Source organism: Miniopterus schreibersii (assembly GCF_964146895.1).
Source record: "Miniopterus schreibersii genome assembly, chromosome: 5".
NCBI lineage: Eukaryota > Metazoa > Chordata > Mammalia > Chiroptera > Miniopteridae > Miniopterus > Miniopterus schreibersii.
The window spans coordinates 26,509,521-26,536,726 of NC_138106.1; the positions used below are offsets into that span (position 1 = coordinate 26,509,521).

Here is a 27,206-nt window from a genome sequence, read left to right on the forward strand (position 1 = left end):
CCTGGACAGGAAACCAAGCAAGTAAATCCCAAACAGATTTACCTGTTGGGCCTGATGCCCAGTGGTTAGAGCATCAGCCTGCAGACTGAAGGGTCCTGGGGGGTCCTGGGGGCCCCTGCGGGAGGCAACCCATGGATGTGTCTCTCTCAAGACACGTCCATGTTTCTGTTTTCCTCACTCTCTTCCCCTCCCACTCTCTGAAAAGCAATGGAAAAAATATTCTCAGTTGAGGATTTTAAAAAAACAACAAACAAGCAGGTACTTGTTGGAGCTGGGCTTCCACTGGGCTTCTTTGCTCCCTTCTGGCTCCTATCTTCCTTGGTATTAAAATTTAGAGAGGGCTACCCTGAGGACCTGAGGTTCAAAGTGCCTGCCTTTAGCTGGCTGCACCACACCCGGGACAGGAAGAAATGTGTCCGATTTACAACTTACGTTGCTGGTGAAGGAAGAAATCTTAAATTACAAGCATACTTATTTAATTACCTGGCCATGAACTGAAAGTATTTAAACGTCTCTGTTATATATTTCTGCTACTCTCTTCTCTTTAAAATTCACCTGTGCGGCGTGTGTCAACATTTTACGGTATCAATAATTTACTTCCTATACTGTAGAAGAAAAATAATAAATCCGTCTTCGAATTGCGAAGCAAAAACCAGGACTCACCAGCTATGCGGGAAAATGTCAAGACTCAAACCCAAATGTCACTTTTCACCCTTGAATTCCAAGTCATTTTCACTTAGCAGCACGCTTTAAACTCCCAGCTGGAGAAAGAGCTCCCTGTGGAGCGGTTCGTGCCGGCCTGCACCCGGCAGCCGCGGCCTGGGAAGCCCAAGGTCAGGGGCGCCTGCCGCGGGCGCCTCCGCAGCGCGCCGCGCAGTCTGCGCACGGTCGTCTCACCCCCGAGCTTAACTTCCTGTTGGCGCTCCAGTCAGAGCACAGCGGGCCCATCGCACCGACGGCTTCGCGCCCAGCTCCAAGGCACAGGCGCGCGCTTTGAGGCAAACATCAAAATGTCACCTCGGAAGGGAAAGATGGCTTGTCTAGAAATACGGGCGTATAAACATTCAAAACGCAGGTGCTCACAGTGCGCCCTGGGGACGGTCCCAGGACCCCGTCGCCCGCCCGGGCCCCGCTCTCCGGCGCTTCCACAGAGGAGCCCGAGAAGCGCACCCAGGCGTCCTTCCCGGAGACCGCAAAAGCACAGCGACAGACCCACAGACGCACCTTCCTTCAAGGCAACCTAACGCGCGAAGGGCAGGCCCGCGGCGGGGGCAGGGGGCTCCCCTCCCGCGCGCGTCTGGGGGGCGGGGGGGGGCACAGCCGGGCTCCCGGGACCAGCTCCCAGGCGCCGCCTCAGGCCGCAGCCTGCTCCGCGCTACCGGCTGGTGCGACCCCGCAGCTCGGGCTCCCGCGCCCCTTGAGCGTTTCGGGCGACGAAGGACACCCTGTTTCTTACCGCTACCGACGGCCTGGGCCCAGGCCGGAGTAGGACTAGGGCTCGGAGTGGCGGCCGGAGCGGGGGAGCCGGTCTCCGCGCCGGAGGCCTTCCCGGAGCTGGGCCACATGCTCCTCAGACCCCGCGGGCTGCAGCGGCGTCGTTGTCATGACGACCGCGCGCATGCGTCCTGCCCCGGCGTGTTACCGGGGGGACGGGGGCGGGGCGTTCTCAGAGAGACCGCCAGACCCCCGGAGCGCCGCAGCCGGCTGGGTGGGACCCCTTGCGGTTACGCACGCGGGCCGTGGGGCCTGGCCGGGCGCGCTGTGACCGCCCACGCTGCCGAGGCTCCATGGTCGCCGTGTCTGGGTCCCGATCACGCCCCTCTCCCCCCCGGGGTTACACACGCCGTGGGTGGGCTCCAGGCCACTCCGCAGGGAGATGTTTTCCAGGTGTAAGGGGCACTGCCGTTGGGCTGGGCGGGGACTACAAAGATGATTATGACACAGTCCCCTCCCCGGAGTGTGCACACACCTGTGGAGGTCAAGTGCAGGGGACTGTAGCACTAACCTGGCTAGGGCGCGGGGCTGCGGGAGCGCCAGGGGCGCTGCAGGTCAGCCTGTGAGAGCTGGGGGAGCATCAGGAAGGGCTTCCTGGAGGAGGTGACACCCTGACTGGCGGAGTGCACCTGCCAGAGGAGGGAACTGCTTGGTGTGTGCTGGAGATGTGCAGGTACTTGGGGTAGCGCAGATGAGTACAGAGAGTGAGGGGACAGGCAGAACCGGATCCCCGTGGCGCCCCGCGCACCCCCTGAGCAGCACTGGGATGGAGCGTGGCGCTGGGAGCCCTCGGAGCTGCACAGCTGGCGGGGAGTGGATCTGACACAGCGTCGGGGAGGTGAGGTCTGAAGCAGCTGCAGCAGCCCAGGAGAGATCGTAAGGCCTCAGCTAAGACTGGACTTGGGGGAATGAGGGGGAAAACCCAGAGATAGTTACAGGGTAGCATGATCGGGATTTAGCACTTGGGCATGGGAGGGAGAGGAGGGAGGAGGGAAGGGGAGGCCTTCTGTTTGGAGGTGCTATGGCCCCAAGAGAAGGAAGTCCAGGGCCCTGTAGAGGACTCTGGAACCAGAAAGAGACCCTCTGAGTACAAGGATGCTGTTTATGAACACAGTTCAAAGGTGAAAAACAAAATGCCTGAATCCTCTCTGCCTCATGCTGCCCCACTAGGCAAGTCCAGACCGGTGCTCCACTGCCAAGAAATTGTTGTGCTGGGCAAGGCAGGGGTCTCCTAAAACCCTATGTGGCCCACAGGTTTTAAACATCACTTGAAATATCATTTCAGATGAAACATGGTGATGACAGAGAACAGACAACTATGTGTTCATTTACCCTACGTGCTCCCAACGAAGTGGAGAGGTGGCTTGAAGAACTAAGGTGTGAGTGCAGGTACAGTCCAGCATCTGCCCTTCCCTACGCCTCCCTTATAGTGTTTTGAATTAAGAAGATAAAGGAAAGAGAGGTTGAGTATTAATTACTTGCTGCTCCAGGGGGACAGAGACATAGTCTTGCAAGGGAACAAGAAGTGCAGAATCAGACTTTTGTTTTAGAGAGTGACTAAGAAACAGGATGAGAACAGAATAAGCAGAAAAGAGCTGCTTTAACCAGACCAACAGCACCTACCGCACTATTCTCCCTAGCTGCCTTAGCAAAACAAAAACGGTATTTACACAAAAATACAGCCTGCAATGTTTAAAGCATATTAAACAGATGGTCAAAAAGACGCTGACCATATGTACAACTCATTTCTATCAGTACATTTCTCATTACCCCCAATGATTTCCAGATGGAGGAGGGATGTAGTGGGGGGAGAGGGGACAGCAACAAACCCTCCCTATGAGAATCACTGAGGGTAGGGGAGGTGGGGGAGAGAGATGTTGCTGAGCTGGCTTGAAGGAAACTTGAATGGATTCACTGGGTGCTTGTGTGTAAAAAACCCAGAGTAAAGGTCTAACTTGAATCTGAGCTTTCTAGAAGTCAGAACCAAAGAGAATATATGAGGGTATGTAATCCCCTTGCATCAATAAAAGGCAGCATTTACATTTTTTCTGGCATGCTATAGTAGGAAAGTTTAGTAGGTATAGCTTTATGTAAGTAAGTTAATAGACATGTCTTTGACTATAGTTTTGTAGAAGATCCAGAAATATTTTTCAAACAATTGGTTTGAAACAATTGGTTTTATTGTAACTCTATTTAGAAAGCCAACAGCATGGTGTTTAATTATGATAATAGGGTCTAGGTAAGTTGTTTCCTGATAATATGGAGACAGAACTCAAATGATCTGGGGGAATATTTAACATATCCATTGGCTATTTTTCACAGCTGTCAGATGGCTTAACTGAGGTGCTAGCAAACATTGGAACAGAATAAACTCCTGGTTGGATTTTCTGACAAGTATCTCAAGTGCTGACTTCTGGTGTTCATGTATGAATGTTTAGGTACTGAATATGCACATGGAAAAATGAGTGTTTTGTTATTTTTAAATGATTTTGGCTCATGGATAAAAGAGTGCATTGCATAAGAAGTTTACATTCTTATTATCTGATGAGATGAGAAAATATGTCAGTGACTATTTAATAGTGAAGTAGTGTCCAAAACTTCCCTGCTCATTATACAAGTAACATTTCGAAAAAACAAGTTTTCAAAACAGAAGGGGGAAAAAGGCCTTGTCAATGAGTCACTAGATCTATAGTTTGATGATAGGTGTGAGGGACTGAGGGTGAAACATTTTTTAAAAAAATGGATAAGATGCAACTTTTGAGTCTATTTAAAGGAAACAAGTCCTGAGAAGCTATTTCAGGTCAATAAATTTGGCAACAGTGGGGATGGAAGCACACCTTCAAGTTGTTTGCTTATAAAAAGTTTTTCACTGATGTCTGAAGTTTATATGGAACTTCAGTTTAGTATTAGTTGAAAGGACACAAAATTTTTTCAAGGGATTTTATAGCTTCCAAGAAATTTTTATCAAAGCAAAGGGTAGTGTTACCATTACATGATTTTCTAGTCCTAGGTCAATTAAGGCTACTTTTAGCTTGTCTGTATTAGAGGGAAGAGCTCCCAGGTGAAGTTTTAAGCAAAATCTTGAAATAATTTTAACTAGAAATGTAATCAGAGAGAGTCACACCATATTAACCTCAGGACCCTAATCTTATCTATCCAGTATGTGTGTAATTAGATGTGGAAACATAAGTATCAACAGGATGTACATTTGAGAGGGTTGATAATTTCCCTAAATGGTTTTCTTGGGCATTGAAGTTACATAAAGAAGGGCTAATTATTAAACTGTCCAACCCTAGCTCTTTAAAATAATGATGCAACAAGTTATTCCACTTAGAAACACCACAGTAATATTGGATTGTAATAAGTTAATGTGACCATTTTCACGTACCAATTTCTAGGGGGGAAAAATAGCCAATAAGGAATCAATCTTCCCCATTCTTATTTACTGTGGCTGAATTACTGGCAAAGCTATTGCAAATCCTGGCTTTACAACATTTATTTATTTATTTTCAATATTATTTTGTATAGTTTTAGGTGTACAGCATAGTGGTTAGACAATATTTTACAAAGTTCCCCACAAACTCCTTTTATTAAGTCCACTAATGATATATGATATATATAGCTTTCAGGCCATCAAATTGGTTCCAGACACATATGGGATATCTGATTAAGATGAGATAATATATATATATACACACACATTCAGACATTCTAGTCAGGTTTCATCATGGAGCAAGATGAATGTTAGGAGAAATAAGTTCTTTTATGTGTCTGGAAGCCCAGACACACTGTGTTAACCCTAATCAGGATGACTAGTCCACAAAAATTTTCCCCAGATGACTGTTGGAAGGCTGAGAAAGAAAAAACCAAGCCTGAAACCTCACACCCAATGTGAATTATTCTAATAAAAAACAGGCTTCTTGTGAACAAGTGATGCTAAAAACCTGTGTGAGGTTGAGTCAAATTCCCTGCTTCTGCTCCCATGTCCTACTATGTCCTGAAGAGAGCCCTTTTAGTTATTTAGTTTATCTGTAAAACAGGAATCATAATAGTGCCTCCTTCCTAGGGTTCTGGTGAGGATTAAATAGGTTAATTTAAGTAAAGCCTACAGCACGTAAGTGTCCTGGTGTTACTGGACTAAAGGGGCCCATTTGCCAGTGCACGTCAAGACCCAGTAAAATGCAAATAGGAGTTTGCGGCTAAGAATGTAAGGGTTTATTAGTTTAGGAAATGGTGCCAAGCCTGGAGCCACAGGTAAACTAGTGCTCAAAGACCTAGCTCCCAGATGGCTTTCGGGGGATGGGTTATATAGGGGGAAAATAATTCATTAATCATGGTAGTTAAAGGAGTCAGAGCCTGGGCTCTGCTGATTGTTTCGGGACAGGGTAGGGAGTATATGATCATTATATCAGGCCCTGATGTCAGCCATGGGATTGTTATATCTGATTTCATGAGGTTGTGGTCCCTAGGGTTGCTCTGCTTTCATGGGCCTGGGGATGAAGCACAGTTGTCAAGATGTTATCTTTAGCTTGACCAGAAACTCTGATTCTGTGGTCAACAGACCTGAGGCTTAGTTCTTAAGACAGTTTGATGCTGACCAAACTCTGATGTCCTAAGGGCTTAATGATTAAGAAAGGGAGTGGACAGACAGAAAGGAGAAAAAGAGGTCATGTCAAAGAAATTGAATTTCTATGTATTACACTGGGTGTTCTTTATTTTTATTTATGTTATTGCCTCAGTCTGAATACTGTGGATTATCTAGGAGCCTTTAGCATTTCAGTAGTTTGAATTGAGGTAACTGGAGATTTTATCCTATAGGATTGAACAGTATTAATCAATCTGGTGATCAAATAACAAAAAATGCTGGAGACAGCTAGTTTTAGATATAATTTAATCAATGACATATCTTTTTCTTTCTTTAAATAACAGAAACACCATCCCAGAGCTCTTTTTGAGGGTAGGTATATAGTAATAAGGATCTGAACCACATACCATGAAATTGCATGCAGCAGTAGTATTTAGTGTGGGGCTGGAAACATCCCCCCTCCATCTAGTGACTGAGGCTCAGTACCCTGCCCCCCCCTGCCCTGGCAAGGCAAGTCAGAGACACTACAGTTAACCTGGCCACCATCTGGCCACCATCATGTGTCTTCTCTGCCTTCTCCCTTGGGCTCTGAGTGTGTGTGTGTTCATGATCAAGGACTTAGTCTTCTGTAATACAATATTAACATCTTAGATTTATAGGATTTATAAATCTAGTAGTGTAAGTCTGCCAATTTTGTTCTTATTATTCAAGATTGTCTTTTGCAATTCCAGGTCTTTGGCATTTTAATATAAATTTTAGAATAAGCTTGTTAGCTTCTACCAGAAAAGAAAGAAAAAAGCTTGCTGAGATTTTGATTGGGATTACAATGAAACAATAGAGCAATCTGGAGCGTATTGGCATCTCTCCAGCATTATTGAGTGTTCTAATCCACGGACATGATTTATCTCTCCATATAGTTTCTTTCTGGGTTGCAGCTTTAGTTCATTTCGATCCACCACAATTTCAAATGTACTGCTTAGGGATATAAGCCCCTCCCCCCAGCCAGGCCTAGGGATCTAAGACCATGAGGGGACAGGATCTCTCTCTGCTTCTTAGTCCAGCCTGCAACCTTCTCTAAAGCCACTGAGGTGCCCCAGTCTGATGGGGGAGAACTGACTCTGCATTTGGGGCTCCTCCAGGTTCTAGTCCACCAGGCCAGCTCGCACATGGCTGTTAAAAGTTTGGCTGGTGTCCCTTGTCCCAGAAGGTCCTTTGCTTATAGCTATGGGAGGCTTGTTTCTGTACCTGCCAGTCACCAAACTTGAAAAATGCCACCAGGCATAAAAGTGCCCACTGGTCTCTACTTATTGAGGAGGGATTAGTTCATCTCTCAGATTTAATCCTCTTGACCTTTGTATCCACGACTCGCTAGTGGTTTTAAGGAAAAATACAATATTTTAAAATATTTTTTTTCTAGTGTTTTCTCAGTGTTTACGGTAAGACCAATGATCTTTTGCAGCTTTCTACATCCTACCTGGAAATAGAATCAAGGTAGACATTTTTAAAAACTGAAATTAGACGATTTTTTTTTTTTTTTTTAGATTAGTCAATCTGTTAGGAGAAGGCGGAGTACACACTCTGCTTCTCCTCCCAACACGAAGCACAAAAACCTATATTTTATATTGTGTCATAACGTCGAGGCACTACATTTAATCAACTAAATTTAAATTTTATTTCTCTTAAGGATACAAGTCTGGTGGCAGGTAAACTCTGATTTTTTTTTCTTTCTTTTCACAATAGTTCATATTTTGAATATTTGAATTTTCCATCAAAATAACATCAAACGACATCATAAAATCAGTGGAAGATTCATCTAAAAAGACCTCAGAAATATGATCCACAGCAAATCTGATAGAACATTTTTTATTGATGCTTCTAATCAGGACTTGGACACTATTCCACAGGAGATCTTAGATTTAAAAGAATTAGAAGAAGTGCACCTGGAAAACAACCAGATTGAAGAAATCCCCAAGGCTATCCAGCACTTGAAGAATGTCAAGGTCCTCTACCTGAACCAGAACAGGCTGAGCCAGCTGTGCCCCGAGCTGGGGAAGCTGAGCCGCCTGGAGGGGCTGGACCTGAGCGACAACCCGCTGCAGCCCTCCTCGCTGCAGGTGGTCAGCAGCATCCGCTCGCTGCGCCAGCTGCGCCTCTACCGCACCGAGCTGGCCGAGGTGGCCATCGAAATCTGCAAACTCCTTCACCACCTGGAGCTGCTCGGGCTGTCGGGAAACCACCTGAGCGCCCTGCCCATGGAAATCGTGAACCAGACCAAACTGAGGGAGATCTACCTGAAGCAAAACCATTTTGAAGTTTTCCCGCCCGAGCTCTGCGTGCTCTACCACCTGGAGATCATCGACCTGGACGAGAACAAGCTCACGGCCATCCCCGAGGAGATCGGGAACCTGACCAGGCTGCAGAAGCTCTACGTGGCTCACAACAGCCTGCACGCGCTGCCCGAGGCCCTGTGCCAGTGCAGCAAACTGTCGGTGCTGGATCTGTCCTACAACCGCCTGCACTTCATCCCGCACACCCTGGAGGGGCTGCTGGACATGACGGAGCTGGGGCTGAACGGGAACCCGCTGGAGAAGGTGCCGCGCCTCGTCTGCCGCTGGACGGCGCTGCACCTGCTCTACCTGCGCGCCACCGGCCTGCGCGCGCTGCGCCGCTCCTTCCGCCGCCTGGGCAACCTGCGCTTCCTGGACCTCAGCCAGAACCACCTGGAGAGCTTCCCGCCGCAGGTGTGCTCTCTGAGGAACCTGGAGATCCTGGCGCTGGATGACAATAAGATCTGGCAGGTACTGGCCCTTCCCGGCTGCCCCCTTGCTCTCCTCAAGCGCCCTTCCTGCCCTAAGTTGGGGCGGTGCTGGGCCTAGACATCAGGCCGTTCGAACTGGTTTTGTAGGCGAAAATCCAGGGTTAATAAATATACCCAACAAGATGGTCATTTATATTACTCCCCTCCCCCAATGCTGTTAATCATAAATAGTAGCTAATGTGGATTTACAATAGGTTTGTCAGTCACTGGGCACAGTGTGTGACATGGGTTATCTCATTTAATGCTCGCAAGGTTTTGGTTTTTTAAAATATGTTTTTATTGATTTCAGAGAGAGGGAGAGGGAGACAGAGGGAAACATCAGTGATGAGTCACTGATTGGCTGCCTCCTGCAGGACCCCCCCCCCCCACCACCACCACCACTGGGGTGGAAACCCTGGCATGTGCCCTGACCAGGAATCAAACTGCAACCTTCTGGTTCATAGATGGAAGCTCAGCCACTGAGCCACGCTGGCCAGGCACTCCTCCCAAGTACTTTTGATGTGGGTAATATGCTCAGTGACATTTAAGGAAAATGAGGCACAGGGAGCTTAAATAACTTGTCAAGGCCAAATACCTATAAGTGAGGAGGCAGGATTCCAGAGCAGCTGGGCTCCAGGGTCTATATAGATATTTTTTCAATCTTGAGGATATTGTTTCCATTGCTTTTCACAGAGAGTGGAAGGGAGAGAGGGAGGGAAGGGGAGAGAGAGAGAGGAGAGAGAAATATTGATGCAAGAGAGACACATCGATTGGTTGCTCCCAAACCCATCCTGACTGGGGCTGGGGATCGAGCCTGCAACTGAGGTACATGCCCTTGACCAGAATCAAACCCAAGACCCTTCAGTCCACTGGCCAACACTCTAACCACTGAGCCAAACAGGCTAGGGCAGGAGTCCATATTCTTAACAAAGACTACTTCCTAAGAGGATTTCCATAGACAGCAGATTTTTCTGACATATACAACCTTAGGCCTTAATGCTCCATTCATGGGAAACTACAAGAACAGCTTTATCCCTAGAGAAACTTTCTTCCATGTGTGTGGGGTGGCCTGTTCTGAAATGTTTATTATAGCATTGTTGATAATCATGAATAGGAGACAATCTAAATGTCAGTGAGAGGAATGAGCAAGTAAATTGTGGTATATTCGTAAAATGGAATACTATACAATAATTTAAGTGAACTGGAGCTACAGGTGCTAATGTGGATAAATCTAAAACTTGTAATGAATATCAAAAAGTGAAACACCAAATTGCAGAACCCTATGATGCCACTTATAAAATTTTTTAATCACACAAAAAGATATACACAGCCCCAGCTGGTGTTGTTCAGTGGTTAGAGCATTGACCCACGAACCGAAGGGTTAAGGGTTTGATTCCCGGTGAAGGGCACATACCTGGTTGCAGGTTTAATCCCCAGCACGTGTGGGAGGCAACCAATCAATGTCTCTCATACCCATGTTTCTCTCTCTCTCTCCCCCTCTCTCTCCTTCCCTCTCCCTCCATTCCTTCCACTCTCTAAAAGTCAATGGAAAACTACCTCTGGTGAAGATTAACACAAAAAAGAAAAAATACATATACACACAACAACACATTTTATGGATATTTATATATGTCATAAAAGTATAAAAATATGGACTGGAAAAAGACTCACAACATTCCTAATAATGGCTGCCTCTGGGAAGAGGGAGATAGTCAAGCAAATGCTGATGGGAGTGTAGAGAAACTCAACTTTAATTGCAGTATTTTATTGTGTTTAGTAACAAAGGATTTGGGCAGTGGGTACAGTTGTATTTGTTTCTTTATTATTTTTTAATAGTTAAAAATTTAAAAGAACAGAGTTCTTTGAAAAACAAAAGACAACTGTGAAGGGAGAAAGAGAGGTATTTGGAATTCAACACCTAACCAAATAATAGGTCTGTCTTTCCTGGCCATGGACACCAGTCTCATGTGTTCCCCATACAGAAAGGGGGGTGTTTTTTTAAATTTTTTACTCAATTTTCAAAATCTTGGATGGGTCTTTTGTTTTCCTAATTGCCATAGAGGGTTTTTTGTTTTTGTTTTGTTTTTAATATATCTTTATTGATTTCAGAGAGAGGAAGGGAGAAGGAGAGAGAGAGATAGAAACATCAATGATGAGTCATTGATCGGCTGCCTCTTACTCGCCCCCGACTGGGGATCGAACCTGCAACCCAGGCATGTGCCCTGACCGGGAATCAAATCTAGATCTCCTGGATCCTAGGTCAATGCTCAATAGCCGAGCCACACCCAGCCGGGCTGCCATAGAGTTTTAAAACTGCCTTTCAGCAAGTAAATATTTTGATAGTAACTTTAAGGTTTAGGAAGTGAATCTAGGATTTAATCTGTACATAAGTAGCAACCCGCCTTGGAGGATTTTAGACGTTCCAGGAGAGGCCGGCTGCCCATCCCTTTAACTATTTCACCACTGATGAAAAAAATTCCTTTACAGTGGATAAAATCCCTCTTTCCAAAGCAGTTGGAGTGAAAGTTTCAAGAAATAAAGAGCCCATGGGAAGAGTAACACCTTGACTTAATTCCTACGAGTCATGGGTGATACCTAATCCTTTCCTGTGAGAGATTTTAAGAGATCAGGGTGGAGGAGGGAATCACACACAGATGGCTCCTTAACAAAGATAAACCTCATCCAAAACCAAGTTTTACCACAAGTCAACTGCGCTGAAATGTGGACATGTTAAATATTATATCGAACATGAAAATCTGTGTCCCATTCTTATGACAGTGGCTTTTGCTTTTTGTCTTCCCTTCTCAGTTTCCTCTTATGCTACTGTCTCCTGTAACCCCCTGTGCTTTTCTGTCCCCTATGACACATGGCCTTTAAGCCGGCTCCTTATCTCTCTCATCCCAAAGATTTACCTGATGGGTTTCTGGCTTTTGAAGTCTGCCCAGTAACTTTTTCTTGCCTAGGTAGATAGAGGCAAAAATAGCTGACTTACACCATGTGTGTAGATGGATTTTATTTGTGTGATACATTTCTATTAAAGGAGAAAACCCATTCTCAACGTGGCTATAGCTCGGTTGTTGAGTGAGGAGTCATTGTCCTCCCCTGACGCTCTGTAGGTTTCTGCACATCCAGATTTACTTCCACTATACTTTAATATGACTGTGATGGGGTTAATTATGGATCTTGAATATCCCTAGGGGGGAAAAAACCTTTAAACGTTTAATGTGCTTTGAAAAAGAAAAGCTAAACCTGTGAGCTAAGTAAATAGCAGTAAGAGTGAAATTGCTAGGTTATGATGAAGTGGTTAGATTGAAAAATCTTTTCTCATTATTTTAACTGCCTGATGAAGAATTTTTAAATAGATGGGAAGGAAAGTGTAAACATCGGTTACTCTGGAGATTTATTGACTGGTCCTGATTTTTTTTTTTAATTAGTTAAATAAAACTGTAAACATTTTACAGCATGTTTAGGAAAATTAGCCCCCACTCTACACAGTAAAAAGAAAAATGTCTTACAGAAGATTCCAGGTGTGTGAGACTTTTACTGACAGGTTATCTCTACAAGGGGCTTTCTTTTGACCTATTTCCCAGTTATCTATCTATTTTGCCCATGGTTAGAGAGGTCTGGGCTAAGCTGAACTAGGAAAGCAGAGTAGCAGATTAGGGAGACAGTGGGAGGAAAGCCCAAGGGCTAAAGCAGGAAACTGTTCGGAAGGATTTCCCAGTTAGGAATAAAGCTAGATAAAGGGGCAGGGGTTTAAAGTGAGCTAAGAAGCTGTTGAGATATATAGCTGGGCTTTTAATTTTTTTTTCCTACAAGAAAATTGTAGGAAAATAATTGTAATATAATCAATAGGTGAGTGTGTCACACATTTTAAGAATGAGATTTTTCCATGTGGTTCCAGAGGGCCAGAAAGACCAATAGGTGGATACAATAGTGACACAGATTTTGGCTTGACAAAAGAAGAAAATCTGTTGATTAGAGGTCTGCATCCACAGTAATGAGCTTCTCATTTCTGGAGATGGTGTTTAACTAACTGTGGGTTGGATGGTTAGCCACAGTCTTAGAGGGTAAGAATAGAGGGCCTTCCAACCCTGAATGTCTGGGAGTCTGTGAAATGCCTACCTAAAACCTGCATAGGGCACACAGGTCTTGGTGTTCACTGGAGGGAAGAAATAGGACAATATATAATAGCCTTCATTGTTTGCATCCAACTGAGATCTCAACTGAATTTTCGAAGTTGCTGAGTTACAACTCTAAAAGAGAATGAAATTTTACTCTTTTTGACAGCATAGAAGGTATTGTGCTAAGTGAAATAAGTCAGAGAAAGACAAATACCATATGATTTCATTTATATGGGGAATCTAAAGAGCAAAATAAATGAACAAACAAAAATGAAACAGACTCATAGTATTTAGGCTTGTTGAGGAGGAACACATGAGGCCAGATGAGAAGGTAAAGGCAATTTTATTAGGACATCTGAATACAGATGGTTAAAGCATCTGAATACGGATGGGCTGAGCGCCAAGTGGCATCAGCGCGAGTGGTTGGGGAGCAAGTCTTTTTATAGTGTGTAGGGAGGGAAGTTTTTGGCACGAGCACAGCTTTTTCTGAGCAGGAGTAGAGAGCTGTTGAATGTAAGGAACAGATTGTTACATGAGATACCTTCTCATGCAGGGAGTGAACGTTGTCAAGCATAACGAACAGAATGTGGCTCAGGAAATGAGTTTACCTAAAGTTTACATTCTCGTATGGGGGGAGAGGGAGCCCTCAGGAACATTAAGCTTTTGTCCAAAACTAACAGATTACAGAGATCAGGCTCGTGGTTGCCAGAGGGGAAGAGGGTTGGGGGGCTGGGTGAAAAAGGTGAAGGGATTAAGAACTACAAATTGGTAGTTAAAGAATAGTCACAGAGATGTAAATTACAGCATAGGGAATATAATCAATAATATTGTAATACCTATGCACAGTGTCAGGTGGGTACTTGAAATATTGGAGGGACCCTCTGCAAAGTATGTGACTGTCTAACCAGTATGCAGTACATCTGAAACTAATACAGAATAATATTGAATGTAAAAAATATATATAAGTGCAGTTGCAGCTACAGGGCTGAGTGTCACCATGCCATTTTGCACACTTGGACTTGTGTAGTGCACAACCTATATATGGAAGCCCTGTCCAGAAACTCTATTTCCTGATACAAAGATAATTGGACTTGTAGAAAAAATTGCTGAATTAAATAAAGCCTTTTAGGGTGAGAGGCCATGTCACTAAATTTATCACTTCTAATAACTGAATTAATTTTGAATATTATAATTGCAATATTACACTAATAACTTCAGTTCTTTTTCTTTCAGCAGTGTCAAGCATTTGCTACACTACAGGTCAAAAATTTGCAATAAAGGTTAAAAATTGCTCCAATTTAAAGCAATGTCTAAGAGTGAAGAGCAGAGAGGCTCAGGGAAAAAGTGGAACTCTCTACTTTAGGTCTGCAAGTATAAATAGAATATATGCAAACATATGTGCAAATTTGTCATGAGTAGGAGTTGCTAAATTGCTTTATTTTTTTGTTTAACAATCTGCCTCAAAACTAAAAGCCCAATTTATTTTCTTACTGTTAAAAATAATCTTGACCTGCCCTGGCCAAGTGGCTCAGCTGGTTGGAGTAAAAAAAAAAAAAAAAAAAGGTTGTGGGTTTGATTTCCAGTCAGGTCACATACCTAGGTTGTGGGTTCAATCCCAGGCGGAGCATGTGCAGGAGGCAGCCAATCAATGATCGATGTTTCTCTCTCACATCAATGCCTCTCTCTCTCTTCCCCCTTCCTCTCTCTCTAAAATCAATAAACATATCCTCAGGTGAGGATTTAAAAGAAAAAAATCTTAACCTGAAACTTATCTTTTTGGCATACTTTTAGTTACCTTCAGACATCAGCTCACTTTCAAAATTGAAGATTCTTGGACTAAGCGGGAATCAGTTCTTTTTCTTCCCGGAAGAAATCTTTTCTTTAGAGTCTTTGGAGAAATTATACATTGGGCAAGATCAGGGAGCCAAGCTCTCCTATGTGCCAGAGGACATTGAGAAACTACAGGTAAGCCTTCCCAAATGAACAGGCAAAGAAGTACACGCCTACTGATTCCTTAAGTTGGGCGATATTGAGAAAACATGGCCCTGTCCCTACAGGCTGTGCGTGGAACCAACCACACTAGATTTCCAGCTCCAAACAAGCAGTCATTATTATACTTTGAGCCTTCTACTGTCTTCCTGAGCAACCCCCAGATTTAAACCTGAAGAATATTATTTTGTGATTACTGTTGGGTATGTCATGTCATACTCCTTTCCACTGTGTTGTTTGGAATGTTTTATTTGCAGAAATTGAGCCATATTGTTTTTCATTTAGTTTCCTCTTTTTATAACTTGCCCCTGAAAGTTGTACTATTTAGAAGTTAAAATATCATACAGGTGACATGGCTGGGAACTACATTTTGGATGGGGCAATAGGCTTCCCACCCTACATGGTAGATGGCAAATCATGGTCTATTTCACTGTTGCTCCTGGTTCGCTGAAGATGGGTCCACAGCACTATGCTAAATCCTAGAAAAAACAACAAGATAATTTCATTCAAAGAAGCCATACTAGTGTGTCTTTACCTTTATGCATATGTTAAAGAATTGTTATTTTTTTATGCTCTTGGTACTGCACTCTTAACACTGATGAAGTAGGATAACACTACATTATCCCGGTCATGGAACTGAGCAATTGTCTGTATAGCACAAATACTTCTCACCTACAACACAGAGTTCCTCTTCCTAATTCTCCATCCTTTGCCCTGTGTTCAAAGAACTCCGTTCATCATCCTGCTCATTGTACATGTACTGTCACACTCTCCAAAATCTTAAGGTGAAATACAAACAAATTTTTGCCCAGTGAATTTGAAAGTAGTTATTATTTGTTGTTTTGGGTGTTTTTTTTTGTTTTGTTTTAATTTTATTATTGTTTAAAATATTACAGATGTCCCTTTTTCTCCCCAATGACCCATTCCACCCCGTTCCTTCCCCCTCCCCAGTCCCTCTCCCCACCATTGTCCATGTCCTTGGGTTGTGTATATATGCACATAAATTCTTTGGTTACTCTCTCCCCCTCCACCCACCCGCCCTCCTTCATCCCTCTGACATTCATCAGTCTCATCCATGCTTCCATGTCATTGAATCTATTCTGTTCATCAGTTTATTAAGTTCTTTAGATTCCACGTATAAGCGAGATTATGTGATATTCGTCTTTCGCTGCCTGGCTTATTTCACTTAGCATAATATTCTCCAGGTCCAAAAGTAGTTATTATTTGTACACTTGGCTACTTCCACTTGGGCAATATTGGATGTGTGGAGTTAAATGATCCAAATTATTTTTCTATAAAGTTCTCATGAAACAAATAAACACTAGATTTCCATGTTCTATTTTCCCTACATAAATGGGAACCATTTCTAATGGTTTAACTCAAAAATAACTTTTTGATGATGGTCCTTTAAATGTTTTTTCCCCTTTATTCCAATGCATAATAACCCTCCTTGAAAGAACATGGGAACTCACAGGTGATTCTAGTTATTATAATTCATTTTTCAATGTAAGGATCATTATGGTATACTATCATATTATTTCAGAATCTTAAAGAGCTGTATATAGAGAACAACCATCTAGAGAACTTGCCAGTAACCTTGGGATCAATGCCTAACCTGGAAATCCTTGATTGCCGCCACAATCTGCTTAAGCAACTTCCAGATGCCATCTGCCAAGGACAAGGTGGGGAATCTTAGTAGGTCCACAGCCTAGTAGAGTTTGAAGCTAGCATTTCCCTTGATGAAGCCTTTTTTGTTTTACTAAAGACAATTTCAGTATTTAGAGAGCTTGGCCCTACCCCATTACCTCCTTTTAGGGCTCACTAGTGATGTGGGGAAGGTCGGGTGCCTGACTAGTACAGCTAAGAACCTCACAGAGGCAGATTAGTTATTGGGAATTGAAAAAGAAAAGTAAATAGCAACTACTAAGAAAATTAGAATTCATCCACATTATACCATCAACAATAATTTACTGAATACCTACTACATGCTGGAACTGGGAGTTGGGGGGTCCTGCAGTAAATTCAATTAGGTCTCTAAGTGACTTGAAGAAAAATACTGACTGGAGAGTGGCGAAATCAACCTTGCTGGGTGTGGCTCAGTGGTCGAGCACCCACCTAGGATCCAGGAGATCGAAGGTCAATTCCCAGTTAGGGCACATGCCCAGGTTGTGGGCTCGATTCCCAGTCGGGGGCGTACAGGAGGCAGCCGATCAATGACTCTCTCATCATTGATGTTTCTGTCTCTCTCTCTCCCTCTCCCTTCCTCTCTCTGAAATCAATAAAGATATATTTAAAATAAAAAAAAAGTGGTGAAATCAGCTAGGGGTGGGGGATGGAGGTAGGGGGCTTTTGGAGCTACATGATTGACGTGAAAAGTCATATATGATTCATATTTAAACACTCAAACGTTTTCCATTATTCGTACATCCATTCATCCATCCATTCAGTTAACAAGCTCTTGCTGAGTTCCTACTGGGACCAGATTAAAACTTTTTCCTTAATGTACTGAATCTTCAGGTTTATAGATATGTCTCCAACTATGACTACTTCTTAGTGCAAGGAGGATGAGAAGTGGGAATGGGAGCTGCTACCTGCCCGCAAGACATTCAAGATTAGAGGCTGAGGGTGGGCATGCAGTGCTCCTTAGTGCTCTTCCTGACTATACATTTTTATCCTGTCCTTGGTCCCTGGAGGAATGAAACAATCTCAAAATTTTTTAGTGCTTACTATTTTCCTTTATCTAATACTTATTTACACTAGTTCCAACAACTTTGAGTTGTCGTGAAGAAGAGAACTTGGGTTTGCATTATCGAATCTGATGTTTCTTGTGACATGGCCCAGTAGGAAACAAAAAATATTTCAAAGTGACTGGACTAAAGAATTCATTTTAATCTTGCCTGTCTTTAAGGTAGATTCATCATTTAAAAATATTGTTTCAGCTTTGAGAGAATTACTGCTTGAGGACAACTTGCTCACTGAACTTCCAGAGGATTTAGACGGTCTAGTGAATCTAAATGTTCTGACACTGATGGACAATCCCATGGAGGACCCCCCAAAAGAAGTGTACACCAAAGGCAAAGAGGCTATATTCACATACCTTAAGGAGAAAAGAAATATGAAAATAACAGCGACAAAGGTAAAATCATCAAACTTTCTGGATAATATATTCATAGTTGCTTTGGAGAGGGGTTAGTGTTAAACACATTACAGATTATCCAGTGGGGCTGCTCTTTACACATCTATACCTTGTCCTTAAGAGTAGAGACTCTTATTTACTTACCCAGGGCTAAGCGAGAGACTTTTGAACACCACCCAAGCATTTTTGTCTTTTATGTTCCTTATCTCCTTGTCAGATAAGAAGCCGACAACCAGGCAAAAGAACCCCAAATTTCAAATCCTAAAACAATCTAAAATTCTTAGACTATTCACTGGAGTGAAAAGCTGATGTTAAAGTCAGTAAGATGAAGGCTGAAAAATTAGAAATGAAAGCATTTATGGAGCAGAGGTCTAGAGACCAGAGTTCTGCTCTGCCGCTAACTAATCAAAGGGCTAAGAGCCCTGGCACTCCCCTTCTTGGCCACCAAGCTCATGGAGACATAAGGATGCCCCCGGCAGACCAGGAATGTGTCCACTTCAGTCAGTATTCAGCATTCTTTATTCAACTGGTCCTAGCTCCCATCTTCTCACACCCTACTTCCACACCTGCTCCCCCTAAAATACACCTTCCACTCAGCAGTCAGGCTGATGCTGTCAAAACAGGTCAATCAGCCCCCCTCTGCTGAAATCAACCATTTTCCATTTTCCCTGAAATTAAACTCATAGATAATATAACCTACCAAAACCACATAATTTTAATAAATCAAAGTAATGCCTGAGCTATAACATAAACGAAAAAGAAAAGTAATTTATATTACAATATTTATTTTAATATGCTTATACTCAAGAATGACTAAACTGGAAGAAAAATAATAATACTTTTTGGAAACTTCCTAAAAGCATTTTGAAAAACCATACACCCTATTTTTTTTTTTTTAAATATATCTTTATTGATTTCAGAGAGAGGAAGGGAGGAGAGAGAGAGACAGAAACATCAGTGATGAGAGAGTTGTCAACTGGCTGCCTCCTGCACGCCCCCTACTAGGGATGGAGCCCGCAACCCGAGTATGCGCCCTGACCCGGAATTGAACCTCAGTCTTCTGGATCCTATGTTGATGCTCAACAGCTGAGCCGCACCCAGCGGGGCAACCATACACCCTCTTGAACATTTTCAAAATTGGTATTTAAATTTTTTTGCCACTAAGCTTAAACCATTGCAAGGGATCTACTTTCCGGTGAATTTTAAATATTGACATTTTCAAATAGCTCTTAAACCAATATTTTAAATGTACCCAATGGAATCTAAATATTATTTTGATTTGATACATCAGTCAACGTCAATTTACAAAATACCTGAACAAGTTCTTATTTTACAGGCAGAAATTTTGCCATGTCCTTTTCTTCTTGAACATGTATTTTTATTCCATTTTCCCTTTAGAATTGATCTTAATGTTTTATGTGATTATATATATGTGTGTGTGTGTGTATAGTATTAGTTATATATGTAATTTTAAGTCACTTATGGATCACCTTTCATATTTATAGGCAACCAAAATTTTTATGTAAATTAAATTTTAAAATAAAAAATTTTTTGTGACTACAGGGTTTTTAATGTTCTGGATTATTATATTTTATTAGTCATATTATAATTATTGGTAATATAAAATTGACCAAAACAACATAACATCTATTATTAATTTTGATGTTTAATTATTTGACCTATAGGATTTCTGTGAAATACACATACAAATGATAGAAACTTTTTCACATAGTTTATGTATCCTTGCATAAATATTACTTATGGCTAGAGTGAGATGGGGCTTGGCATCAGCTCTATGCTAGTGTTTCATTTTACAGATGAAGTGCTGAGAAACCTAGTCCCCATAAATAAGGTGATGAGCATGGAAGAAGCGTTTTTCTTTGCCTACATTTTGTTTTAAATGGCAATATCTTCCATATCTCTTGAACGTTTCCCAGATTTATACCCCCCAAAATCAGATGATACCAGGCTCTTAGCAGACAAATCAACTGGTCCACTTTCACTTTTCTTGAAGGCAAAGAGTTGGAAGGCAAAAGGATTGATAACCATGTCCTTAGAGCCCACATCAATAATAACTATTTTGAATTGTCCTAGTTTTGGTGTCCCAGAGGTTTCTGAAGTCCAGGGCAACACACCCTAGTCAGATACAGGTGGATGAGAGGTGTGCCGAGGGGCAGCTGTGCTCCTAGGCAGATACATTTTAGGAAGGGGTATATACAGAAGTTGAAATTTTGGAAACAGATTGCCTCCAAACTACCCAAGCGTGCACACCCTCGGCAAGCCTTTGTGGACCAGGGGCTATGTCACACAATTGAAGACCTGAAGACAACACAAAGCCCTGTAATTTTCAGAATGCCTCTAGAGGGCAGTACTGTCCCCTGAAAAATCACCACCCTAACTGATCTGCTTTTACTCCCCATCTCATCTTTCCCATTTTTGCTTTACTTGAGTCACAGACAGGATCCTTAGTATGTTTCCAACGTCCAAGCATGCTTGTGCCTCAGGGTCTTAACTCTGGCTCCTCCTGCCCAGAGATGATTCCCCCAGATATGGACAAGACTCTGCCCTCTGCTGAGTTTCTGCTCAAATATCCTCATAACTGCCCTTAATCCACCTTATATAAAACAGCATACCCCACCTAACTTATTCATTCATTCATTAAACAAATATTTGTTGAGCTTCTACTATGTGCCAGGCATTGTTCTAGGCACCGGAAGTACATCAATGAACAAAACACAAATATTGCTATCCTCATATTGCTTAAAGTCTAGTGTGATGGGAATAAAAACATGAAATATAAAACAAAATTATATACTGTGTTAGAAAGTGATAAGTGGTATTGGAGAAAAAGTTCAAGCCAAGGGGACCTGGGATTACTAGAAGTTGTGTGTGTGTGTTGTGGGATTTCAATTTAAATGATAGGGTAGGCCTCACTGGAAAAATGACTGCCTCAGTTAGCTCAGGCTACCATAACAACAAGCCATAGATTAGGCTTAAACAACAGAAATGGATGATAAAGTTTCCAAGAGTCTACTTACTACTAGAGGAGGGATGTTCCTGAGTAGGCGGGAGGGAAGGGCGGGCTGTGGGTAGGCAGGGCATGGGAAGTCTAGCAGCCAGAAGGCAGGCCGGGCAGAGGCACTCCCGGTTCCCCGTACTGTGCGCTGTCATCGCCAGGGCACGGAACACATGTCTCATAATACATGCATGTGTTGACTGTTTATTGTCTCGTCCCCTCATTGGAACGTGAGCTCCCCAAAGGCAGCGACAATGGTATTTAACTGCTGTTTCCCAAAGGTTTAGGACAGTGCTTGGCACATAAAAATACCCAATACTTAAAAAAAAAAAAAAAAAAAAATTCCTGGAAGACTGGCCAATTGAGAAAGAGAAATAATAAGGTGTAGAGTTCCAATCACATTCCATTCTCCACATCTTTAAAACCACATGTCAGAACAAAGAGACGTAACCATCCCCAGTGATACCAGCTGATGCTGTTTGGGTTTCTCTCGTTTTCAGCTTCAGGCGTGGTGGCGTGGAATGATGGTACGGAAAGGATTTGGGAGATTTGGTGAACTGTTAAAACTGCGAAAGAAAGGAAAGAATTCTCCAAAACCTAAGAAAGGAAAGAAAGATGTAAAAGAAAAACCTGTAAAGGAAAAGAAGAAATAATTTTGTAGATTAATGACTTGAGGTAATGAACCCTGGTGGATTAAGAAGGCAACATATATAGGAATTAGATGGCCACCACACTAACATTATTCACAGAATTATGGTTATGTGTACAAATAAAGATTCTTACTTTTACTGAAATATTTGTGATAAAATGATATGAAGCCTGGGAATTGCTTCAGAATAATATCAGGGAGAGGTAAGTGTGAGGGATCCAAATGAAACAAGACTAACCATAAGCTGATCATTGCAGAAGCATCTAATAGGTACATGGATGTTCGTTACAGTATTCTACTTTTTAAAAATTTTAATTTTGAAATAATTATATATTCATAGGAAATTCCAAAGAGAGGTCCATGTACCCTTTACCCTCCCTTAGTGTTGACATCTTATATAACTATAATTCAATAACAAAACCAGAAAATCTACATTGGTACCATCAAGAGAACTTATTTAGATTCTATCATTATACATACACTCATTTGTGTGTATGTGCATGTGCGTGTGTGTGTGTGTGTGTGTAGGTCAATGCAGTTTTGTCACATGTAGCTTCATGTAGCCACCACCATAATCAAGATACAGAATTGTTCCATCACCACAGGTCTTCACTGTGTTATTCCTTTTAGTTACATCTACCACCTACTCCTCTCTCAACCCCTAAGCTGTTCTCCATGGCTATAATTTTGTTACTTCAAGAATGTTCTATAAATGGAATCATGTATGCAACCTTGGGAAACCAGCCTACTGAAATCCACCGTGGTCAAAGTGAATGCCGCGTCCGTGATCTTGGTCAAAGCATCTGAGCTCTTCCTCCAGTGAAGGTGGGAGAGTCCATCTTTTCATTCCTATTTCAGTGATCTCCGGAAGTCTGGTCACAGCACATAACAAGTGTCTAAACCATTGTCCACAATCCCGAAAAGTTGATGGCCGAAGGCTAATATCCAGCTCAGTCAGCTCTTTGAGGAGCCACACATTTTGGCAGAAGATGGCCCATCCTGCATCACAGACGCTGTCGTTATAGCTCAGGTCGAGATTCTGTAGCCTGGCCAGATGGCCTGTGTGTATTACTGATGCTGAAAAACAAAATCACTCTAATTGTTAAAATACAAGAATACTTTCTGTCATGGCTCTTTCCCACTTCCAATAACAACACAGTAGCTCCAGGATTAGTAATGACAAGATTGGTAATTAGTAATGATTTGTTATTGGCTAGCTGTTTTATTTAGGGCATCTGAAATTACTTTACTAACAGACTTCCTCTCTGTGCATCCCATGACAACTTGAAAATGGATTTTTTTTCTCTTTCCAAAGCCCTACCCAAATAATATCTTTTTGTGAAGTTCCTGCTCTTTACTTCACTGGGGTCCCAGCTCTTCCTGCAAACTTTCTCTAATTAAATGTGAGGAACGATGGCTCATTGGGTTTAACTGAGGACCATTAGTAAATAGTTTTCTTGCTGTTTAATACTGTTTAATTGTTCATTGCTCACTCATTCTGTTATTCTTTAATCAATGATTATTTAACTGAGCACTTACAATGTGTAAAATATACCTGGATAATTTCTAATCCAACTGAGAGAACTCTAATACACAGAACAATTTTCTCTTTGAATAACACATATCACAGTACTACCTAGTTAATGGCACTTAATAAATAATAATTAATCATGAAGCTATGAGAGGATAATGACTTCTATAAGAGGGGTTAGAGGAGACACCCAAGGCAAACAGTACATGATTTCTTTTTTAGTCAAAATGGATCATAGAGATGATATGCGTAGTGTAAAATCTCAGAGGTGCAAGGGACCTTAAAGGTCTCCTCATTCAACCTCCAGATCAATGATCAGAGAAGAATCCCTTTTACAGCTTTTCTATGATGACCAGCCCGATTCTGCCTGAAGCACCCTTTCAGGTTGCCCCATAGAGTGAAGCAGCCCTCAGCAGGAGGATGCCCTTCCTTTGGGCCCCCATCTGCCTTCTGGTGACTTTCCCCCATTGCCCACCTCAGCTGCCTGAAACCTCAGCTCCTTCCTCGTGCTAGCCATGCAGTATTGGACAACAGTCAGGTCCCCTCAAATTTTCCCCTTTTAGGACTGAATGTGCCTTGATTTTTCAATCAGTTCTTGTACGTCATGGCTTCCAGACCAAGTGGGATGCTCCATTCCCATTACTTTCATTTCTAACAAGTTTGACTCCACAGTGCACTTGAGAGGTTAGCAGTATGTACATTCAACAGCTGAACTCAGTCCCTAGATGTCCTTGTCGATGTGTTTCTCCCTTTCTGTCTTTCAGCCTTGCAACATTGCTCAGCATATTCTCAAGACCCAAGTAAGTGTTCAAGACAATGTGCATGACTTTTCAGAAAATTTTCTATTATGGAAATTTTGGAAACATATAAAAAGTTGACAGGAGAGTGAACCCTCATGTCCCCATAATTTAGCCTCAACAGTTATCTTCATTACACCCATCTTGGCTTATCTAGTCCCCTCCTTCAGCTGGCAACAGTCTAATGATGTCTATCTATGAGAAAGGATACCTGTATTTCAGTGATGATGATCAGCTTCCTGTTTAAATAAAGGCATTTATGTTAAAGAGTCAATATATAAAAAAATTAAGTAATAGTGCAGGTACCATGTGGATAGGGCAAAATTTGTAAAGGCAGTATGTAGATGACTGAAGTTCGGTTAGCACTGAGTTAAGAACACTCAAGGCTCTCATGTGTGGGGAGGTATGGAGCTAGTCACTTGGCAGGAACCTCCCACCACCACATCTGTGTCTATTTTCCTTTATGAAACACCCTCCTGAGTTACCAGTCCATCAGATTCCAAATAATAAATTTCCCTCCACTGTCCTTTTGGTTTTAGAATTGCCCTTATTTGTTTTAACTAGATCCCTCCTGAGCAGGTGTCATGAGAAGGAAAGCTGCAAAGAGGGCCCCAGGCCTCGCTGCCTTCTCCGCCTTCTCTGCCTCTTTCCCCCTGGGCTTGCTGGGCAGGCATACTGGGCTCTGCATGCCAGGACTGCTTTGGAACCCATAGATACAAACCCAGGAGAGCCATGTCCTCTGTCACCAGGGAACAGCTGCTCAGCCCCAGCACTCGAAGGGACGTTGAAAGCCTTAGTGTTTCCAGAAGCAGTTTCAGGTTGCCACCAACACACTTATTCCAAGAAAGGCTGAATACTTCCAGAGCAGGGAGGTGAATGGAGGCTTCAGCTAAAATGAGAGCAATAAAAATAGTAATAATTTAGGCTTCCTTAGAGGTCATAAGCCTTGGATTTGAGGAACCCAGGCTAGGGCAACATGGGAACATAGCTGAGTTTCAGAAAGCTGTAGAGATTGTTCTCTCCTGCCTGAAATTCATGGCCTCAATTTATTTTGTCTATTTTTATTTGGGAGAAATGTTGGACACTTTAGGAAAATAAAGCTTGATTAAGTGGAATTCATTTCCTTCCTTTACTTCACATTTAAGAAGGAGAAAACAGCAAAGGGTTTGGGCAGCTGGTCAAGATTTCCAATGACATGAGCAATGCTGGGAGCAGTACATGGCAAGGACCACGTCTGTGTGAGCTGAACAAAATACTTGAGCTGAAAATGGGGTCAAGAGTACCCTAAATATAGAATTTGGGGTAAATGATATGCATTTATTTCTAGTAACAGGTATTAATAAATAGCTACTTATTTTATTAATAGAATACATTTATTTAGTTAATAATAGCCCTTAACTGGTCCATAGTACAATTCATTTTTAAGGAAGTGTCAACTGACATAACACTTGGGAGGTCAGCGAGGAGGACTCTGTTTTTTCTTGTATTACAGGAAGCACCCGAATCCAGTCTCTAGTCTTGTGCACGTGTGCAAAAAGAGTTAACCTACCAGGCCCGAGACTGCTCTCCCTAGAAAGGCCTGCCTGCAAGCTTGGCCCTTGGCTGACATCTGGCAACTTAATTTGGAAGTGTTCCCACCATTCGCTGACGGATAAGGGTGCTTCACTGTGCCTACAGTGTTTGGGTACAAATAACATGATAGATGCGGGACACCAGCTTCCTTCTGTGAGTCTGGAATTTTGGTCTGTGTCAGGTAGAGGGCACCTGAGTGGCCAAACCCCAATAAAAATCCTGGACTTGAAGGTTCAGGAGACATTTCACACGTGTCATTATGACACGCTGGCGGAATGGAGTGTGTCCTGTGTGATTCTACAACCAGAGGACTTTTGGACACTTGTGCTTGGTTTCCCCCGGACTTCGCCCCGTACGCCTTTCCCTTTGCTGATTTGGCCTTATATCCCTCCATTGTAATAAATCTCAACATGAGTATGACCATATGCTGAGACCCGTGAGTTCTAGAGAAATCACTGAGCGTAGTATAGGGGACCCCCACCAGGCCTCGTGCCCTTAGGCTGGCTGCCTGGGACGTATGTTGAAGATATTCCAAAATCCCTTTGCCTCAAAATGTCTCCCTCTACTTGCTGGTTGGCAATGCTCTTGCCCTCAAAAAGGCAGAAATGTTAGATTTAGTAGACCCTTGATATAGGCTGGGCTGTCTCCATGACCTTCCGGCATGCCCAAAGTCCTGAGAGAGAACAACAAATCCTGTTGGGAAGTGGGTGCTAGACAGTCAGCTAAGCTCACAGGCTAGTAATTCCCTCTCTTTCCCCATCAGACAGCAATCCCAATTTATACTGGTGCCTCATTGAAATTACGTTACTATGGACATGGACCTCTGGAGTTGGTTATATTCACTTTAAATTTTAAATGTTAAATGTGCAAATGCCAGAGTTATTCATGTGCCCTTCAGAAAGCATATTTTAAGAAAGCATATTTCCTGAAAAGAAGACAAATTAGTACCTAACACCTTTGCCTATGGCTGCGTCTTGGGATCTTGGAATAACGAAGTTCACGTGTAGGAAAAGAGAGACCCCCCTACTCCCCCAGGGGTTACTCTACCATGCCTCCTGGGGGATTTTCTTACCAAGGGCAGTAAAAGTCTCCCTTTCCAAAGCACAGTTGTTGATTAGTAATGACTTCAGTGCTGGTAAAAATCGGAGCCTGCTGAGTAGGTTTTCAGAAGAGGTTCCCATCTTTTTGTTGGCAGATAAATCCAATTCTTGAAGACTCAAGAGTAAGGGGATAACCTGGGCTGTTAAAACAGCAACAGTGAAGTGGTTTAGGCTCCGGCTCACAAAGAGACTTCTGGGTGTTTGGTTCCCGCTATCTTCTTGATTGGCAAGTCCTGCCCTTCCTTAACACACTTACACACCACACAAACCAGCCACTCTTCCCAGTATGCAGCCTGAGTTTTCCCACTTCCAAGCCTCTCTCCAAAGACCTTTGGAGACAGAGAACTGAGCTCTAATCCTGTCTCTGCTACTAAAGAACTGTGTGATTTTGGACAAGTTACTTAACATCTCTGAAC

The 27,206-nt window shown here is 42.8% G+C and overlaps 3 protein-coding genes across 4 annotated transcripts in view; 1 reads left to right on the forward strand and 2 right to left on the reverse strand.

The window, feature by feature from the left end:
• The window catches only part of LRRC34 (leucine rich repeat containing 34), an 18,445-nt gene extending 16,717 nt beyond the window's left edge, over positions 1-1,728 (reverse strand). Inside the window, exon 1 of the mRNA XM_081137819.1 lies at positions 1,457-1,728. Coding sequence (XP_080993945.1) covers positions 1,457-1,565 — 109 coding nt within the window. The 5' untranslated portion in view covers positions 1,566-1,728. The remainder of the gene's footprint in view (positions 1-1,456) is intronic.
• On the forward strand, positions 1,645-21,932 carry LRRIQ4 (leucine rich repeats and IQ motif containing 4). The gene is made up of 7 exons (XM_081137818.1): positions 1,645-2,332; positions 2,780-2,883; positions 7,820-8,877; positions 14,792-14,965; positions 16,533-16,671; positions 17,929-18,125; positions 21,642-21,932. Exons 3-7 carry the CDS (start codon positions 7,912-7,914, stop codon positions 21,792-21,794), a joined length of 1,629 nt encoding a protein of 542 aa, XP_080993944.1. The 5' UTR covers positions 1,645-2,332; positions 2,780-2,883; positions 7,820-7,911; the 3' UTR covers positions 21,795-21,932.
• Positions 21,933-22,094: 162 nt separating this feature from the next.
• LRRC31 (leucine rich repeat containing 31) overlaps positions 22,095-27,206 on the reverse strand; it is a 32,741-nt gene continuing 27,629 nt past the window's right edge. For both annotated transcript variants that reach the window (XM_081137817.1, XM_081137816.1), the window contains exons 8-10: positions 26,763-26,930; positions 24,840-25,007; positions 22,095-22,867 (exon numbers count right to left, since the gene is read on the reverse strand). In XM_081137817.1, the coding sequence (XP_080993943.1) occupies positions 22,536-22,867; positions 24,840-25,007; positions 26,763-26,930 (668 nt within the window). In that variant the 3' untranslated portion in view covers positions 22,095-22,535. The remainder of the gene's footprint in view (positions 22,868-24,839; positions 25,008-26,762; positions 26,931-27,206) is intronic.

Coding starts and splice junctions, on each gene's coding strand:
- LRRIQ4 (XM_081137818.1), top strand. CDS start 7,912: ATGATCCACAGCAAATCTGATAGAACATTTTTTATTGATGCTTCTAAT. Junction 8,878..14,791: donor ATGACAATAAGATCTGGCAG/GTACTGGCCCTT, acceptor GCATACTTTTAG/TTACCTTCAGACATCAGCTC. Junction 16,672..17,928: donor TGCCATCTGCCAAGGACAAG/GTGGGGAATCTT, acceptor ATATTGTTTCAG/CTTTGAGAGAATTACTGCTT.